This window comes from Pelecanus crispus, chromosome 3, assembly GCF_030463565.1.
Source record: "Pelecanus crispus isolate bPelCri1 chromosome 3, bPelCri1.pri, whole genome shotgun sequence".
In the NCBI taxonomy this organism is placed as follows: domain Eukaryota; kingdom Metazoa; phylum Chordata; class Aves; order Pelecaniformes; family Pelecanidae; genus Pelecanus; species Pelecanus crispus.
The window spans coordinates 38,940,951-38,961,642 of NC_134645.1; the positions used below are offsets into that span (position 1 = coordinate 38,940,951).

General features: G+C 37.8%; 1 protein-coding gene across 1 annotated transcript in view; it reads left to right on the top strand.

Moving 5' to 3' along the window:
• The window catches only part of EML4 (EMAP like 4), a 95,303-nt gene that overhangs the window by 58,862 nt on the left and 15,749 nt on the right, over positions 1 to 20,692 (top strand). Inside the window, exons 9-18 of the mRNA XM_075706694.1 lie at positions 3,331 to 3,480; positions 4,986 to 5,055; positions 6,428 to 6,538; positions 9,970 to 10,065; positions 12,197 to 12,331; positions 12,560 to 12,695; positions 14,535 to 14,686; positions 16,261 to 16,386; positions 16,516 to 16,647; positions 17,247 to 17,314. Coding sequence (XP_075562809.1) covers positions 3,331 to 3,480; positions 4,986 to 5,055; positions 6,428 to 6,538; positions 9,970 to 10,065; positions 12,197 to 12,331; positions 12,560 to 12,695; positions 14,535 to 14,686; positions 16,261 to 16,386; positions 16,516 to 16,647; positions 17,247 to 17,314 — 1,176 coding nt within the window. The remainder of the gene's footprint in view (positions 1 to 3,330; positions 3,481 to 4,985; positions 5,056 to 6,427; positions 6,539 to 9,969; positions 10,066 to 12,196; positions 12,332 to 12,559; positions 12,696 to 14,534; positions 14,687 to 16,260; positions 16,387 to 16,515; positions 16,648 to 17,246; positions 17,315 to 20,692) is intronic.

A 20,692-nucleotide genomic window follows, 5' to 3' on the forward strand; every position in this document is an offset into this window, starting at 1 on the left:
AGGGGAAGAAATCTGTACCCTTTGTACAGAAGCCAGCTGTAACTTCCGAACGTAACTGCCAAATATGATGGCAAACTGAAGCCTGTACACTTTACTAAAAAGGCATGGGGACAGTGGTTCACAGAATATTTTAGTAATGTCAGTGTTTTGCAACTGAAAGGTCAATTGAGTGTTCAGTTGTTCAATCTGTAAGTTTTGTTTTGAACGCCTTTAATTCTCCTGCCCTCTGGATGATTGTTTATAATTGGGCTTTCCTTCAATGTTACTCTTTTGGAAGATGCCGATCAACTATGAACAACCTCAAGGCAAGAACAGAAGGGTTTTTGGGGTGGGTTTTTTGTTTGGGGTTTTTTTGGTTGGTTGGTTTGGGAGAGGGATGTCCTTTTTAGATTAATTGTGTCCTGCAGGTATATTCAACTACTGATAATGCAGTACTGTAGACTCAACAGAACACACTTAGCTTTTGTCTGCCCTGCAGATTACTGTCAACTGAAGAAATACTTAAGCTGCTTGGCAAGATAAAGTAGCTTGTGGGGAAGTCTGAGCTCTTGAGTGTATCTGGTTCCTGAGTGATTTCATTTAAATTTAGTAATTTTGTTTGGGTATCCCTGCTTTGTAGTGCGGGTTAAAGCATATCTGGCATTCCTAGTAATAGCAAAATGGGCTTACTTAGCAGCTACAGAGGTCACAGGGCTGCTGTTGACAGGCAATGACTTTATAGACTCTTTCTCCCAATGTATAGTAGCTTAGTTTCTGGAAGGTATTTCTGACTGTTTTATAAGATTATTTTTAGCACTGGTGCTCTTCTTTCTAAGAATAATTGAACTCAGCAGTAAATATACTGTTGAATTCTGGTGTACAGTGGATCACTTTTCATGAGGGCCATGGCTATTCTTAGCCAATTAAAAACAAAAAAAAACCCCAAAACTAAAAGCTGTTAAGCATATCAAATGTTGTAACAAAACAGTCCATGTAATTGGTGAGAAACATTCACAATATGAAGACAACTGAATTTCCCTGGTTGAAACATCAGTCTCATTGTAAGATTAACATTGAAATTTAGTGGAAATTAAGTGTCAAAGTTGTGGCACCCCTTTTTCTGTAGCAACAGTCAGTCAATTATTGTCTTAATGTATCTGCTCCTTTGTTCTGAGTCTGGAGAAGGGAGGAGCTGCTGTGGAGCAGCAACCCCTCTCATTTTCTGTCAAGGTAGTCTGGGATGGAGAATGAAGAAAGCAAAAAATTTCTCCCACAAAACAGGTTGTTCCTTTACATGCTCCTAAAACACGCACTCATAGAAAATGCAGCCACTCTTTAGTACTTTATTATGTAAGAGGGGTAGAGGAAAGGAATGGACTGAGCAAGCGTAACCATTTTTTGCAGCCTCATGAATGCCAGAGCTCAATGGTGGATGCCAAAATATTTAGCCTTAGCTTTGCACAGTAGACTTCTGCTGTAGAAAGGCGTGTTTGTGTAAATCATTAATACTTTTCTAGGATGAATGTTCAAAGTTGTCAATCTTAATAAATCCTTATCAATACGCTCCCTATTGTATACAGCAGATTAACAAGATCTGCCTTTCTCCTCTGAGAAGGTATTTAGAATAGCCTTCTTCATGCTTCAGGATAGAAAAAATATTTTCATTGGTTTGTAGCCCATCATTTTTGAAAGTTCAGTGGTCTGGTTGGTTTGGTTTGTTTTTTTTTTTTTTATAAAAGGCCATTCTGGAGTTTCTTTTTGTTCCATCAGTGTTTAAAAGAAGAAGAAAGAGGAAAATCTAGTGGGAAAGTAAATAGTGATAGAGGAGAATGGAGGCATCGGTTTTTTTCTGCCCTCAGTGTTGTGTTGTATCAGCGTTTCTCTTGATACCATTTGCTAAGCAGGCCAGTGAATAATCTCTGCTTCAGAGGAGCCGTTGTGTTCTTCTGTTATAAATGGAAGACAGCAAGATATGTCTGTTTGTTTTCCATGCTCTTGAGAGATTTAATTGACAACTGAATGCAGTGTCCCTCCTTGAACCATTATTTAGTTACAGCATGTGTTCAATTTTGCAAGTGCTCCTATGGCATAGCAGTCCTGTGGTTTGATGGGACTGCAGAAGAGGAAAGGTAGTGTGGTGGGGGATTTTTGGGGGTGAAGGGTGGCACTGGAAGGGGTGTGGTAGAAAGGTAGCCCTTTTCCAAGAAGAATAGAGGCCAGACTGTCAGCTTAGGAGGTGTCAGTTTAGATACTCCCAGACTTGGACTACTGGACCTGCTTTCGTTTATGAGAAAGGGCCAGCTTCATCATCCAGGCTTTCTCCTTGTGGGTCTTTGGCTTCCTTTTGTTTACCTGATTAATCAGGACCTAAGGCTGGAATCCCTTAGCTAAAGTTGCTTCATGTATTTCCCATATTTTCCTTGCTGTTGCATGTGCATTAGGTGTCACTGAAGCAGGGAGCTCTCTGAAATGCAGGACATAACAGGAAAATTATATTTTTTTGAGGCTACAGAGCTACTGTTGAAGTCTGAATTTTTATATTAATTGTACATAGCAACCCTGGGAACTGAAATACAGGCAGCTAGCCGTATTAATAGTCTATGTGAAGAAAATTGCACCTGTTGAAAAGAAATAACGAGTTGTAATAACGTTTGATCAGTGCTAACCAAGGCTGGTTTGCAGTGTGTAAAACTTCTGAATGTCATTAGGAGTCATGCAGAGTTCCGACAAAAATCATCCTTTTTATATATTTTGGGTAGATTTGGATAGAATATTTTTCACTGTGTCAGTTTCTTTTGAGTTTTGTTTGCTTTAAAAATACTCTGAAACAGTCTAAAGAAATATTTCCTGAACTTGGCAGCTGCTGTGCAGAAGCTTGGCTTTTTCTGAAGGGCATTAGGAATTTTCACACGCTTGTTTTAAAAGGCGAAATGGAAGTAATACCCTGGTGCCTGGGGTGCAGATGCAAAGCTCTGGTGCTGTAAAAAATGTTAAGCCAGTACAGTGAGTCCTGCTGTTACCTACACATGGAGGTTTTTATAAAATGATAACACTGTATTTATTTTACTTCAGTGTGCCTTACATATTTTATTTTTAACATCAATGAGCATCACTATTTAAGGGATTTGGTTTCCTGAAGTCCAATTTTATGGGGTTTGTTTTGTTTCTTAAACTGTGTTACTGAAATTGTGCTATAGTTCCAGAGGAGAACCATAAAGGGCATTTGCTGACATTGCTGAGCATTGCATTGCTCCCCTTGAAGAAAAAAAAAAAAAAAAAGTTGGTGGTTTTTTTCTGGTAAACAGTGATTATGAAGACCTTGACTTTAAAAAAAAAAAAATACATGTATAGATATGGGTATCGTGGAAGAGACTGTCGAGCCAATGTTTACCTCCTTCCTACCGGAGAAATTGTATATTTCATAGCATCAGTGGTGGTACTATTTAACTATGAGGAGAGAACTCAGCGACACTACTTGGGGCATACAGACTGCGTTAAATGGTTAGTATATAACATTTGCGTATAAGTATGTGTGCAATAATGCAGAGTTTTTTTCTTTTTTTATTCTCTCCTACTGTATGTATGAGCTCATTAATGTCATCACAATTGTAGTTATTTTCTGTTTCATCAGTCCCGGTAGATCTCACTGTGGTAAACACTGCACAAATGAAGGGTTCTAGAACAGTCCATGCTAGCTTAGGGTTTCTGGCTTAAATGTAAACCTACAGGATATACAGACAATCTAAGAGTGCCAGATTAGAGAAAGGATCTTTGTCTAAATTATTTGAAATAGATGTCCCAGAAATTAAAAATTGTTGTCAGCCTAATTCTAAATCAGTGATTTACAGGCATTATGGCAAAGGTGTAGTCTTAAAGGAGAATTAGAAAACCAAATGGAAAACTAAGCAATAATTTTATCATTTTTTAATAGATGCCCCATCTAAGCTTTAAGACTGTCTGGGAAATCAGAAAGATGTTTGCAAATCAAAACAGAGAAGCAGGGAAATTGAAGCCAATGTCATTGTGGGTGCAAAGGCAGTTGCTGACTTTACGATGTTAGTCTGAACAGTAGTGCACATAATGTAATGGTGACCATAAGCTCCCTACTGTATCTGAATGGAGGAGAGTTGCCATCTAAACCTCTTTTCTCCTGGCTGTGCTTTGATAACTGTAATTGCTTCCTGTGGGAGGAACGCTGTCAGTTTTGTGTTCTTCACTTTCATTAAAAAACAGACTGAATTGTAAATGTTTTTGGTGTCCATCACTCTGACCTCTTCAGGCTCCCCACTGTTCTCCCTTTCCTGTTTCAGTGGCTTTCTTCACCTTTGTAATTTTACAGAGGAAGCAAATAAGAAGGTCGGTCAAAAAATCACTAGGACTAAGAGGATGTGTACTCTGAAATTGCACTATATGTTTTTTCACATCAGCTTCAAAGCAAAATGTGATAAGCAAAAGCAGATTTTTACTACACTAGTAGTGCACCATACTGGAGAATTTCATTAGTACAATTACATCAGTAGCCCATTTTAAGTGGCAGTAATCCCTGATTCCTGGGTGCCCAAGCCCTCAGCCAACTTTCCAGCTGTTTTTTCCCCAGGTTCATGCTATCTGTAGGTTTAGGCATAAAATACGCTGTATTTCCATAAATATGGCATATAACTACACATAGAAAGTTCATCATGAGACAATGTATATTTTGTTACAGTGGACTCCCAATATAGTGCAAGCCTTAGATTTGTTGGAGCACATGTGGAGGTGGCTCTTCTGGCACTCCTGGTTTTGTGCCAACAGCCATCACAAGGCCCGGTCGGCCAATTAGTTAGTACAGTGTGTAATGAAATAGTCTGATGAAAAACATTCAAGCTGTCGGATTAAAAGTGGGATTTAGGACCATAAGTGTCTTCATGGGCTTCTGTTGAGAAAGAAAAAAAAAAAAATTACAAACAAACCTCTCAGTTTTGAAGACCTATGACAGCAAAAGCAAGTCATATTTCTGTCTGTCTTAGTCTTGCAGTTCATCCAGACAAAATTAGAATTGCAACAGGACAGTTAGCTGGAGTGGATAAAGATGGAAGGGTAAGTAATAGAGCTGTTGAGCAGTAGTATCTTGTTTTGAAAATCAGGAAAAAGTGTTTTGATTTTTTTTTTAATCTCATCATCACGTTCTGTTTGCAGTTTATTTTATGCACTGCATTTACTGAGGTATTTTGCTGTTTCTAAGGTAACAGCCTATATCTCTAGGAAAAGACAGTAACAACTAAGCACTCAGCCATACATCAAAAAGAGCAGAAGCTCATAAAGTCTTTTATCTGTGACATAGGAAACTCGATTTTAATTCTGCAAGCAAATGTGAATCTTGTAATTGATTTATAAGGCCACCTCATTTCTGTCACATTTCTTTCAATAAGTCTTCTCTCAGAGGAGAACAAGTCCCCAGTTCTGTGGGTCACTGTACTCTTAAGGCTTCATGGAAGAGGAAACCAAGTTTGAGAATTCATGGAAGGTGTGTCAAGCTTTCCTACAAAGTTCCTCCTTTGAGAGCAAGTGCGTTTAAATGCTCTTGTCCATGGCTGTTGGCGAACTCTGTCAGAATTTGAATAATTGGATTATCTTCATGAGGTTATTATAGACAGAGGGGAAAAAAATGGGGGGGGGGAAGACAGATACTATGAGGTGTAGAAACACATTAAATATAACCCTTATTCAGATGTTCAACTTAATTTCTTAGATTTTGTAAGAACTTGATGTGGGTTTTTTTGTACAGGTACTGTTATGATTTCTACTGAACGTTTGTTGAATCTTTTGTTAGGGCTGGTTGGTTTGTTTTTCCATCAGTGGGATGGTTTATTGTCACTTTCTATGGTGAATGCTGTCCTTAAGCCAACCTAATTCCCACTTTATTTGTGATTGTTTCATGTTTATGAAGCTAAGCTGGTTTGGGATAGTACTTATATGAAATATAACCATGGAGATTTTCATTGAGTGGTTGGTGATGGTTAGGGGACATGATGCACCAGGGCTGGGGTGTTTTTTATTATATTTTTTCCTACTTATATATAAAAAAAATGAGGTTTGATCATTATTTTCAGTTGTTGCATAAGATTGCTAGGCCTGGGGCCTGAAATGCACGATGACTCGTCCAGTATTTGTTCAATGACTTAAATTGGGCAAAGATTTATTTTCACTACTACCAAATGCCACCATGCTTAATTTCTTGCCTTGATGGCACCACTGCCATGTTTGTAGCCCAGACATAGGGAGCAAGATTGTTCTTGACTCTCACCTTTTGAGCTTCAAGATACTATCCAGCGGCATTGATATCACAGGTCATCCTGCATTTTGGTCTGCAGTTTGTAATTCAGGTAGCATCTGCTTAACAACACTTGACACCTGCATATGATGCTTTCACTGTTGATGATGCTGTTTGTCCCGTTGCTTTTTCACGCAGCCTCTGCAGCCCCATGTTAGAGTATGGGACTCGGTGAGCCTGGTGACGCTGCAGGTTATCGGCCTCGGGACTTTTGAACGTGGAGTGGGGTGTTTGGATTTTTCAAAAGCGGTAAGATGGGTGTGATTACTTGGTGTGTGAAATAATTTATCCAGTCCTGTGTAAATGGGAAGGAAATCTCTGGAGATTTTTGTATGTGGTTTTCTGGCTGATCCGTTTTGGTATTAAAAGTGTGTCAGTAAAGTTTATCTATACTTTATAAAACCAGCTGACAGTGAGCTAGCTGGAAAAACAGGAAATTGCACATGTAAAATTGCGGTAACAAACTAGCACAGTCAATAAATAGCAGGCAAGAAAAGCCTTAGCTAGAAATTGAAGTCTGTGCTGGGTTTGGTGGTTTGGTTTTGTTTGTGAGGGGCTTTGGTTTCTTGTTTGGATGTTAAAAACAAGTTTGTTAGTGAGGTTCGTGAAGACAAATTTTAGTGAGTTCTGATAGAAAGGGTAACTTTTCTGCTTGCACAGCTGGAGTAGGTTTTTATCCAGCAACAGGAAATTTAAAAAAAAAAAACCCAAAACATCATCTTGTGCTATTTCTTCCTGAGGAATGATTGTTCAATTTATGCCTCTACTTTTACATAGAAAATAAAACAAATAGAACTCTTGTTACTGGGCTCACAGAATTTTATCAGAAAAATCAGTAGCAAATGGAGATCTGCTACTTGGCATTGATAAAGTTCTCATTTCAAAATTGACAATGAGTTTATTTTTTGTAAAATTTGTATATTTTAATCTTTAAGCTGCCTTTGTATTTTCACCAGAGCACTAAGACAAAGCACTAAGCTCCTGAAAACCCAGGCTATGATTCTTGCATCCCAGCAAGAAGAATCAATACGTGTAAAAAAAATGAGGGAAAAGAATGTCTGCTGTATTTTGCTAATAGAGGAAGAGATTCACAGGACAGCTGAGGTGGGAAGGGATGGCTGGAGATCACCTCATCCACTGTCCTGCTCCCAGCAGGCTCAGCCAGAGCAGCCTGCTCAGGGCTGTGGTCCAGCTGCGTTCTGAGTATCTCCAAGGATAGAGACTCAATAGTCTTGCTGGGTGACCTGTTCAAAAGAAATGCTTACATACTGAAATGTTGCTAAGTTAGTTATATGAACTAACTGATGAAGGGATGAAGGGATTGAGTAAGTTTGCAGATGACACGAAACTGGGTGGGAGTGTCGATCTGCTGGAGGGTAGGATGGCCCTGCAGAGGGACCTGGACAGGCTGGATCGATGGGCTGAGGCTAATTGTATGAGGTTCAACAAGGCCAAGTGCCGGGTCCTGCACTTCGGTCACAACAACCCCATGCAACGCTACAGGCTTGGGGAAGAGTGGCTGGAAAGCTGCCTGGCCGAAAAGGACCTGGGGGTGTTGGTTGACAGCCAGCTGAACATGAGACAGCAGTGTGCCCAGGTGGCCAAGAAGGCCAACAGCATCCTGCCTTGTATCAGGAATAGTGTGGCCAGCAGGAGCAGGGAGGTGATTGTCCCCCTGTACTTGGCACTGGTGAGGCCGCACCTGGAATCCTGTGTCCAGTTTTGGGCCCCTCAGTACAAGAAAGACCTTGAGGTGCTGGAGCGTGTCCAGAGAAGGGCAACGAAGCTGGTGAAGGGTCTGGAGCACAAGTCTTATGAGGAGCGGCTGAGGGAACTGGGGTTGTTTAGCCTGGAGAAGAGGAGGCTGAGGGGAGACCTTATCGCTCTCTACAGCTACCTGAAAGGAGGTTGTAGTGAGGTGGGTGTTGGCCTCTTCTCCCAAGTAGTTAGTGATAGGACAAGAGGAAATGGGCTCAAGCTGCACCAGGGGAGGTTTAGATTGGATATTAGGAAAAATTTCTTTATGGAAATGGTAGTCAAGCATTGGAACAGGCTGCCCAGAGAGGTGGTGGAGTCACCATCCCTGGAGGTGTTCAAAAAACAGGTAGATGTGGCAGTCTGGGACATGGTTTAGTGGGCATGGTGGTGTTGGGTTGATGATTGGACTGATGATGTCAGAGATCCTTTCCAACCTTAATGATTTCTAGTTTTTACTTTCCTTAAAAAATAATCCAGCCACCAAGCCAGGAAACAGGAAATTACTACTCTACCCTTAATTGGTTTAGTGGTGGACTTGGTAGTGTTAGGTTAATGGTTGGACTGGATGATCTTAAAGGTCTTTTCCAACCTAAATGATTCTATGATTCTGTATCTAGGTTTTGTCTTTCAGTAAATAATTTTTTTTTTTTTTAAATAAGAGGATAGCATAAGTAAAATTAAATAATGTGAGAGGAGTGCTGTCATTGCTGTCACTCTTAACAAATCAATAAAACTTTTAAACTCAGATAGAATTTTTTTTCCGAACTGAATAAATACATGTTCCATCATTTTAAAAACCAACCAACCAAACCACTAAGGTATTTTTGAGGACTAGATTTTAGTTTTTAGTAGTTTCTTTTGGAGCTGAAACTGATTTTGATACCTTATTACAATCTCGTATGATTCCTCACTGCACTGAAACAGTGAATCTAGAACTATCTAGAACTGTGTTTTTACCACATAATTCCATTAACCCACACGAGCTATGTATATCGCCAGTGCTGCCTTCAGGGTGTCTTTACACTTAATAATTGACATGTATATTTGTATGTTACTGCTCATAATAGTATTAGTATTTGGGAATAAATATTTCAGCCAGCTCTACTTTCATCATTTGTTAGAAAATGTGGTTGAACTGCAAGAATCAACTTTAAAATAAATAAGGTCTCCTCCAAATCTTTCTACACATGTCCTTGGAACAACTGGTTTGTGAAAGTGTGTGTTGCTATGAATAAGTATGTTTTTGTTCTAAGATTTTCTGTATGCTCTTTTAATTCTGTTTAGCCATATTTACCGTTTTGTGGTAAAATTGTTCAAAATAAACCATTTCAATTATTTAATACCATAGACGCCAGTCTTCCTGCTCTGTAAGCATTATTTTATTCAGAAAGTGTTGCCTTTGCTGCAGTTTTACCAACTACATGATGAAACTGCTGGTACTTAATGCTCTGTGAGGAAAAAAATGAGATGTGGTTACAAAATTTGATAAAGTTGTGTGTATGTGATGGTGACATTTAAAAAAAAACCCACAAGTGGAGCTGTGTGTCTGTCCTCTGAGACCTGAGGAAAATGAAAATATTTGCACAGTAGAAAAAAGAGAAACCTCTTTGGTACTAGCATGATATTGCAAACAAGAAAGAAAAAAAAGACCCAACAACAAAAACAAACTAAAAAGGAAAGATAAGCTTTTCTAGAATATTATTTGAAGCATGGTCATTGGTTTGTGAGATTATGCAAAAATCTATGTCTGTCTTTAAGAGAAAAGGAAAATAGCAGATATAACGATCTTACAATTACTTTAAAAGGAGTTGCTTAATTTATATTTGTACCTTTGTGGTTTTTTAAAATACTACTGCCCTGCACTGTTTCTAAATGGGGTATGATAGTACTTTGTCAGCACTTATTTTTTCTTTTTCCTTTAGGATTCTGGTACTCATTTGTGTGTAATTGATGACTCTAATGAGCACATGCTCACTGTATGGGATTGGCAGAGGAAATCAAAAATAGCAGAAATAAAGGTAATTATTGCACAAATTAATATTCTGAAATACAAGTGGTTTTATTCCCATAAATACAACAGTTTGTGAGACACACATTTGATCTTACTTGGAAACTGCAACTGTGTAATACTGCTGGCTTGTGTAAGGGCACAAAAGAAACGTATTCTTAACTTGTATATTGGAAGGGGTTTGAATATTGGAGTGCTTATAATCACATTTTACTCATCCCTAAGAGCCAATCCAAATAAAGCAATTCTCTAATATTTTCCTAATTGAAAAAAAAAAAAAAAAATCCTGGGAACTTTAAGAAACTTTAAGATTCAGTCTGTAGTTGTTTATTTAAAAAAAATACTTTTAGACATTCCTTATTTTCTTTTTTGTCTGAATTGAGTTCCAGACCTTAATTCTCACTACATGCATCTCTTCTCATTTGAAGTCCACTAGTACTTTTGTGGATTGCAGTCTTGTTTGCTTTCCTGTTTCTTTCATAACCTTCTAAATTTCTGATCGATGAGACGCGTTCAGAGGTGTTGCGCTCAGTGTTCATGTAAAGTTGATTCCACTGGAAACACCCAATCCAATAATAACTTGCTATTGAAGTCCATATTTTGAGACGTCTTGCTTTGCATTGTACGGTATCAAGCAAGGAGATATTACATGGATGTGGAACGGAGTGTTTTTTAATCATGAGTCAGCAAGTGGAATACTCCACGAGCATATATGTCTATATGATTACAAACTTGCAATTTCAGATAACAAAATCAGGTTGGTTTGACCCATTTTCTTTAAATTATGTTGACCAGTACTAATCGTATTCTATCTTGTAAGTTTTAATGTAATTCTATGTCAGTATTTTCATTTCCTTGTTGATATTTAATGTGAAGCTATTTGGCATATGCCTTGTATTTCCCATTTTATTGACATTATGTTTTGACTATTTTCACTCTCCAGGGAGCTCCTTGGTGTTTCAGACTAAAAACAATTTGGCAGGGACAGCTTGCCCTTCAGTACTTGAAGTCAAGTTTAGGACTTGATCTTGCAGTATCTTAAGCACCTTCCACGACAGGTGTTGTGAGCAGAGTTTCATCCCTTGAGCTAGGGTGCAAAACGGAAGCCTTTTCTCAGCTGAACTCCATTAAATTTTTCAGTCCTTAGTTTCCATACGATTTGTGAATACAGCAGATCTGCTTGTGTGCAGGAACTTGTGTGTGAGAAGCATAATTCAAAAAATACGGCCATCAACAAAAAATGAAACTTAAGAAGGTTGTTTTCCTAAAGTGAGCCACAAATGGTGAGGTGGAGAAGGGTACTCCCACAGGTGCTGGTTCAGCAGCACTTTTATGTATACTCCTTTAAAGCATGGGGTTACATCCCATAGTACTAAATGCACTGATGCATTTACTTAAGTGTCTTGGAGAGTCATTGCCTCCAGGAGGCTGTCTTCAAAGGCAGTTTGGTTGAATATATATTAGAAGTTAGATAAATGCCTGTCAGTTTGTTATGTTTGTAAAGTCTATTGGTAAAGGATGAAATACTCACTGAGGTGTTAGTAATTCAGTAACAGTATATGCAGCCAGTGAAAATACAAAAGTGGGACTCCGTTTCAGAGATTTGAGTTATGCAGGTTTCTTTTTTCCTTCCATGAGGAGGAAAGGAGAGGAAGAAAGAACCCAAAGGAATTCTTACAGAATTTCAGAAAGAGCATGATGACTATAATCCTGTTATGTTACCATTGTCTCAGTTGCCTCTGTCACAGCTTTGTTATCCAGAATAGCAAACTAGTCTGTGTAGAAACTGAGCAGGATTTTCAACCCAAAAAAGTCTTTGACACATCATTCACTTCCCATGGCAGAAGTCTTAGCTATTCCAGAGGGTAGAAGCTTTTGTGATTTAAAAAGTGCATGTAAAACCCTGACTTCTCTAATGAAGTTTTATAAAGATCTCTTACGAATGTAAAAAATCAATATATGTAAAGTGATATGTGCGATCGTTCAGACAGTTGATTTGTCACGGAACACTTACAGATTCTTTCAGGCATACAGTGAGCTGTCTAGTTCCTCATATCTCTGTTCTGAAACTTGGGATTTTACATGTGTTTCTAGTAGTTAATGTCCCATCTGAATAAATATTATTTCTGTTATTATTTCAGACTACAAATGAAGTTGTTCTTGCTGTAGAATTCCATCCAACTGATGCAAATACCATAATAACATGTGGCAAATCTCATATATTTTTCTGGACCTGGAGTGGCAATTCATTATCAAGGAAGCAAGGGATATTTGGGGTAAGAATGTCTTGATATCAGGTCAGTTTTAAATCAATGGAATGATCTGCTCATGCTTTCTATAAATCTGCTCTGTTGTTACCATGTACTGTTTGAGCAGAGAGGTAAACAAACAAAAGAGGTTAAATTCCGCTTACATGTATGCAGGGTGTGTGGGTGTGGATACATTATGCTAATTACATAAAGAGTACAAGTAATTATCCCTTTCTTTTGCTTATTTTGTTTCAGAAATATGAAAAACCCAAATTTGTTCAGTGTTTGGCTTTTTTGGGAAATGGTGATGTGCTCACTGGAGACTCAGGTGGGATAATACTTATATGGGGCAAAACTACTGTAGAATCTACTCCAGGAAAAGGACCTAAAGGTAGGTAGGCTACATTCATGGTTAATCGCAGGTTTTGTATAGTCTGTAGAAGACAAACATAAAGGATTGCATTAGAAAAGGAGTAAGGAAACAGGCCTGACTAAGGGTGTACGCTTCCTATTACAAACAGGTGGTACTAAACTCCTTCAAGTCTCATGAATTTGGTGACTTAAGAGCAATGAAGAGTTTCTCAATAATTAATGAGACTGTGCCTGAAATGAATGAAAACTACTTTATCTAAATGTTTTGCATTTAAAAAAATGTGCAGTTAATCAGTTTTCTTTTCATCCTGAGATTTGAAAAAGGCTGTAGGATCAGTTTGAGGATTCTGCAGGCTACCTTTGCCTCTTAAGGCTTATGTTGTACCATGCTTAGCGTCAGAGGAATATGATTAAGTGTTGAAGCTGATCTTAATAGGACTTGTATGTGAAGGATAAATATAATGCATAGTTGTACCAGTTATGCAGTAACAGTGTCTGGTTTAGCAGATACTCAAGTCTTGGCTGTAAACATCTTATTTGAAATTTGGGTTAAACTAACTCTTTAGGGCAAAGCTTTTGTAAAAGAAAGGAAAATTATTTGTTACCCAACATATGCAGACCTGGCACAGTTGAGCCCTAAGGTAACTTATAAATTCAAGGATAATTTATTCTACTTGGCAGCTATTTCAAACACTGGTTTAAATTGGTATGCCAGGAAAACATTCATGTAAAAAGTAAATTTTTAATGGTAAGTCTGGTTTTGTAGGTAAATCTTTTTCTTGTCTTTCAAGCTAACTGCAATGGAAAAGTAATTTAACAAATTATCTGATGTTTAATTTTGAAGTTCTTGTGCAAAAATAACCTTTTCCCAGTATAATCTTAAAAGGTATCAAATAGAACATTTATTTACATTGGCTATATTAAATATGGGATCTTTTAGTTGGTTTATTACATTAGATTGGTCACGGGACTTGATCTCAAACTCTTTTTCACAGTGTGAGAGCATGCTGACTTGAACTGCCTTGAGCCATAGGCAGAGTCAGCAAAGTGAAGCTGGTATTTATTTGTGTGGTGGTTTAGGCTTTTTCTGTCATTGCTATTTGAAAATATGCAAGTTTCAAAGCACCAGAATTTTGCTTTTTTTTAAAATATACTTTTCTACAGCAGTTCTTTTCACATGAAGACCAAAGTAGGATGCAAAAGGCTTCCTTTGCTACCTTTGTAGTTTAATTTTCTCATTGCTCTCTCATTCTTCCTAGTGTTTTCCTTTGGGTAGACTGCTGTATTGATAGATGCCAAATGCTGGTTATACTATTTTTAAGTGAGGCAACATCCAGCGTTAGATATTAGGTTCGTGCATCCTGGAAACTTTGCTATAAATAATTTGCTTTTTATTCCCATAAGACTATAGACAAAAAGTCTTTGAGTTTCTTTATTAGAAAATAATTATTTTATTAAAAGAAACGCAAAAGACTTTTTGTCTAGCAAGCAGTGACTTGCTATATTGACTCTAAAGGACAGTTTCTCTTGCATCAGGAAAAACTGTGTTCCCTTGGATAGCTGATAAATGAAAGCATTTTGCAAATAGTTGTTCTTGCCTTCACAAATTGTAGAACAATCAATCTCAAAAAAGTTTCTATTCAGAAAGGCAGGTCCTTTGTTTTATCTTTTTATCCTGTAAGAAAACACTACCACCTTGTGTTTGCAATACTAACGCAATACTAATAGCCTGACAGTCCAAACGTAATTATTTATTATACACTGTTACTTTATTCTTCTGCCAAAAAGCACAGCTTCTTGTAAACCCCAGGTGAAAAAATGAGTAACGTTCTTTATTATTTTCTTTTTGTGCATGTAGGAGTATATCAGATAAGCAGACAAATCAAAGCTCATGATGGGAGTGTGTTCACGCTCTGTCAAATGAGGAATGGGATGCTGCTAACTGGAGGTGGGAAGGACCGAAAGATCATCCTGTGGGATCATGATTTGAATCCCGAAAGGGAAATTGAGGTAAGAAAGCAAGAATGACAAGGAAATTGCCTTGAGCAAGGTATTGACTAGCAAGACAGAGGCCCTCCCCATCCTTCGGAGGATCGGTAGTTAGGATGATAAAATATCTTCTGGTTGCTGTCTTTTCAAGTGGATGACAACATTTTATTATAAAAGTGTTTAAATTTTCAGCCTATAAATGAGCCTATATGAGGTTTCAGTTCTTCTCTGTTCAAGTTGAACAGAAATTTTAAGGTTTTTCTTTCCTCCAAGCCCTTCCTTAGTTTATTTTATTCATTGCTTTTTTGAGGATATTCTTTGGTATCGCCTGTGATTTTGTTAAGTTTGCCTGTCTGGAGAAAGACAGCATTACCAGGATTTGAGTGTTTTACTAGAATTTTTGACATAAGGCACACAATTGGTAGGATACATATGGGCATTCTGTAAGAAGTAATGATTAATAAGCTATGTTGAGGAACTTCTTTTAACTTTATCCTAAAACAGGCGTTTAGTGAAGATGTCCATCTTTGTGATTGGCTATATAGCAATGCTAGGTAAATGGCAATGAACTGGGAAAAAATTGTATATTATGGATTTTAAAATACTTTTTTTTTTCCCCCTGGCAATAAATAACCTCTTGAAATAATGTGTTGGTTGTTCTAATAATGGTTTATTCCACTTATCCAGTGTCCATTTATAGCAGCATTTTTTCCTTAACATGTGTTTAGTTCTGTCTAGAGTTTGTTATTACCTTGAATCTAATATTGACCTTTAGAAAACATGGCTGAGAGTAAGCAAGCATTGACTATCATATACAACTCTTAGGCTTAAGTAACACAACACACCCTATTCATATCAGTGTCTCTGTTATCCTTTTGTTAATAATGTTATGTTAAAGCTGATTTTTTATGTTGAGAAATATTACCAGCACCCTGACAGACAACTTTCTGAATGATTGCATTGATTTTCTGTCTTGTGTGGTTAATATTGAAGTTAGTATATTTTCTAAAGATAAATCATTTAGAAAACCAAACAAATGCACACTGTAAAATAAAACACTATATTAGAATTCAAGCATGCAACAAACAAGCTCAATAAAATTCAGAGTCATTGCTGACATAAGGCATATGAACATTTACTTAAGGCTAATCAGGAAGCATTAAAAAAATCAGGAAGCATTTACTGTGTGCTGCAAGGTTTTTCTTATTTTTCACAATGTGTTTTGAAAAGTCAACAGTAACTATGTATTATTCCTATTCTTATAAGATGAGTTGTAAGGTTGCGGAGCACATTTGTTTAGTGTATTTGACACTTAAAAATCCATGTAATTTAATTCGTAATTTTTTCTACCGAGACTTATTAAAATGGCATAATTGTGATTGTTTTGGAGTGAGATCATCTTGTATGCCTGTACTGAACAAATAAATGAGGTAGGTTTCAGGTCAAGTCCTGATCTAGTGTATTCATGACTAGGTTGTTCCTTTTTACTAGGAGAACTGCAGTTCTGGTACTGTCATTGTGCACTATTTGTGGTCTTCAAAAATAAACGCCTGTCAGGCTGTGTGATGTGGTTTTACAGATGTTTCTTTTCCTAGGTTCCTGACCAGTATGGAACAATCAGAGCAGTAGCAGAAGGAAAAGCAGATCAATTTTTAGTGGGTACTTCACGAAACTTTGTTTTGCGGGGAACGTTTAACGATGGTTTCCTGGTAGAGGTACAGGTGAGCACAACTTTTTTTTTTTTCCCCCCCAACTATAACCCAAAAATGTAAAGGCTTTCCCTGCTGGTGTGTTATTTTAAGAGAGTCTTTATTTTATTCATTGTTAAATCATATGTGTTTTCTTTTCAGGGACATACAGATGAACTCTGGGGATTGGCATCCCATCCTTTCAAAGACTTATTTTTAACATGCGCCCAAGATAGGCAAGTTTGTATGTGGAACTCTGTGGACCACACACTGGAATGGACCAGGCTGCTAGATGTATGTCAACCCTTTAATGTTAAATATAAAGCTGGAAAATAGGAAAAAGCATTAGTTTTCTGCAACACCCTTGTCCCATCTGATTGCAAGAGAAGCAAAAATCCTGTAGTTATGGCTTTAAAAACAGCTATTCGGAAGCTTTGGTAAACTTAACCAGGTTCATCAGACATTGTATAGACTGTAATGTGGTTACCATTGTCTGATGCCATTCTGACAATCCAAGCTGAATAAAACTTTGTTCTTGTTACAATTTAACTTTTTTCCCAATTATTCAAACAATTGTGCAAGGTTTGGCTTTAGATGTCTTTCCTCACTGTCATTGTTCACTTCATATTTTGGCTAGTTCTGCCCTAATACCCAAGCAGAAGTATCTTTTTACACAGAGATTTAGGCTTTTTACGTTTCAAGAAGGTCATGTAGTGCATGTCACTGATACATTAAAAGGAAATCTGTCTGAGGATTATAAGCATGCTGCTGACTGATTGGTTTTCCCTGTGTCAGTTCACCTCAGGCTTTTAGGGTAGCTTTGGTATAAGGAGAGGTTTTTGACTGTAAGGAAGTGGGCGGGTGAATGATGTGTCTTGTGCCTCTCCATTCAGGAACCGGGGCACTGTGCTGATTTCCATCCCAGTGGAGCAGTGGTCGCGATAGGAACACACTCGGGCAGGTAACGCCTTTCGACTGAGTTGTGACTGGAAGTTTAAAGCAGACAGTTTGATTCTATGCATCTCATATATTGGAATTCATTTGCTTTTTATGCTTTTTGCTTGAGGTTAGGTAGCCTAAAAAGCTTGGGAGAAGGCGACAGATCTTTCTTACATGGGTTAGATGAAGACAGAAGGATTATTTGACTGTTGTTAGGCTGTTTCGGTTTTTTTAACTACTCTTTCATGAAAGCCCAGATCCGGATTTTTTTTTTTTTTTTTTTAAACTTTTTTTTCCCCAGGGTTTTCCATGAGCACTCCTTATTGGCTTTACCAAGTATCGTATATTTTAATATTGTGTGTGTATGTTACATTAGTTTATAAGACAGGTACAGTACAGATCTTTCTCTTTCCCAAATCAAACACACTTGCAACCTTTTAAATTGACGTGGAAAGCAGGCTAGGATTTTGATTTTTGTGTAAGACAAAGTTCAACATGGCACATTGCTGCAATGCTGTGCTGTCGAGCTGTTCGTATTCTTCCTGAAATCATTGCGTATATGAAAGCTGTCAAGACACAAGCTGAATCTTTTAACTCAGGCTTCTTTCAGTGGTGGAAAAAATCTGTTTTAATTCATAGTCAGACTCTGGCTTGATATCATCTCCCAAGAAAGGAGTCTCATGCAATGGATTTTTAGCAAGTACCAATTAAAAGAAAAACCAGGATATTCATAGCATTAGAAAGGTGAGAGGAACAGATATTAAATCTACTAGCATTTTTATTCTGTTTTTCAGTTATATCTCATGGTTGACAACTCGATGATAAAATAATGCATAGTGCATGTAAAAAAATGGGCATTTTATTGTGTTTAATTCGCCCCCTAGAAATTCTCTTTATACCTAACCTCATGCCTGAAAACCATTTAAAGTTTGGTTTTTAGAAACTGCTGAGCATGTGCAACACCCTTAAACTTTCCTGAAAAAACGAAATGTTAAATGCTTTTTAAGGCATTTCCTTCTCCGAGATGAAGATGCAATCTGCACTAAATTAATTAGGTATAACATCAGGCTAGGAAACCTAGTTTACCTGCCTCATAAAAATCTTGCTGAGCTCTTGTATATTTGGTTTGCATGTTGTACCTTTCCGTTTTTTCATCTCTGTCTAATTACAGCATTAAACTGAACAAGTGTTTCTACCTTAATTAAACAGAACAGAAGATACTGGCCTAATAGTACTTGAAACAGGGAAAAGGGAAAAGAAGGTCAGGCTATGTTTCTTGAGAGTTGTTAGACGTTTTTGAAATTACATCAAAGCACAATGAAGGCATATTGAGTGGCTGAAGCGTTCAGTCATGTGTTTGCTTTTGACTTCTTTTTTTTCCCTCCCAGAGCGTTTTAACATTACTTTTTCAGTTCAGCACTTTTCAGTTTAAATTCATATTTTTTAATTACTTGAGGCAACCGGTTTATACTGTGTTGGATAAATTGATGATGATGGCCTTGGTTTTGTGGGGTTTTTTTTTTAACCCTGTTCTTGGAACTGAGCAGTTATATTTTCACCATTATATTTTACTGTGTTCTGAAATTGCATTATTAAATGATAGGTTTGAGATATACAAATGAAACTAAATTGAAATGAGACCCAGTAAGTGTACAAGTGTATGAGAAATAAATGAAGTTGTGAATCAAGATAAACAGAACAGTTCTAAATTTACTGCCTAGCCAGCAGCATCACGTGGTGCTTTCTGCGCCAGATAATCCAGTCCAAGAGAGTTATTTCCCAAGGAATGAGGGCTGCGTGATGTACCTCGATTAACGTATGAGAGAAAATAGTCTCAGGCCCTTAACAAGTTATTTAATAATTTCCTTGATTCACTCACTCGATTCAATAAACCTTGGGTGTGTCTGTTTGTTGTCGTTCTAGTGCTGCTCTGCTTCCAGTACAGAGGTCAGTAAGACAGGGGTTGGGAATGGAGCATTAAGAAAGTTGGGTTTGATGGTTAAAATTGTGACGTCTGAAGAAAACTGAATTTTCTACCTCTCTTCCCATTCTTGGCTGTTGTTTCACAGTGGTGTGTTTTTATCAGGCCAACACATCATGGTTTTGATGTGCTTTTCATGTACCACTTGCCATGATGAGTATTTTGGTATCATTTCCCTTTTTGGGCTGCCTGCAAATGGTCTGCTGCAGGTTTTGTTAACCGCTTCTTTAAATACTTTATGTGTGCCTGATCAGTTGTCTGGGATCAAGCCTGGTTTGGAGAGAACTAATGCTTTTTGTGGTTCCTGGAAATGCACAGCTGAAAAACTAAAAGGGCTGGCAATCAGAAATCCTACCAGAAAAGTGGGTTTTTCAAAGCGCTGCACAGATCCTTTTGCTATGCTGCCGGTAGTATTATTTGCAGGGAAGTAGACCTTTGTGTGACTAACCATGTAGAATATCGAGTGCTGTGCACTGCAGAAAAAAAGACTAATGAGATTCTGACAAAAATGCTAACATTATTAAGAAAACTGAGGGCTGGAGGACAAGACCAGTGTAAGCCAGAGCCACAAGGAGGTAAATCAGTCAATAGAGCTATTGAGATTTATACCAGTTCAGCATCTGTTGTGGTGTTAAGATGAAGAAACTTAAATATCCCAGAAAACCAGTCTTGTAAGATGGGTTGGTTTGTTCACTCTGATTAATGCCTTGCAGGTTCAACATTCAGTATTAAGTAAATGTGGGAATTGCAAGTGTAAGTGCAAGAATATATTACTACTTTGGAATACTGTTTCCCTGGTGATTTCATCAGGAAAATTCTGCATTCACAGATGTGAATTATCAGTAATAAATGTCTGTCACAGGTCAGAATTTGTTTTCCAAAAGACAGTAGTTTAAGGGGTTTTGTTTCTAAAAGCATAGTTTTTACATAGGTTATTGGTATTTTTTAAAGCAAAGGAATGGGAAGACAAGAAATGGATGAAAATGGCAAAAGTTCTGTCTTGTTTACATGAACTCACAAGTTAAGCGTGTTATCTTCGGTAACAATTGGGAAAAAATCAATAAAACACAGAAAAAGCAAAAGAGCTATATCTTACAGCTGGGATACCATTCATCCATTTATTTCATATGATCTATGGATCGGAAGTTCACTTGGCAGCCAAGCTTTGCATTTCACAGCCTGGTAGGACTTTTTCAGGGTCAGCTGCCGTTTGCGTGTTGCATACCTTCGTGTTGGAAGGAAGATCCTCTCCCGAAGCACAGTCTCGAGGTGGACCCCAGCTGTTTGCAAGAAGGGCCTCTGTGGGGCGTGCCGATGAACTGCTGTAGACACATTTCATGGAGACAGGCTTTCTTGCTGGCAGTTGCAGTGTTTGCCATGGCATTGGGAGAGTTTGGAAGACTGAAGAGAGCATGTCTG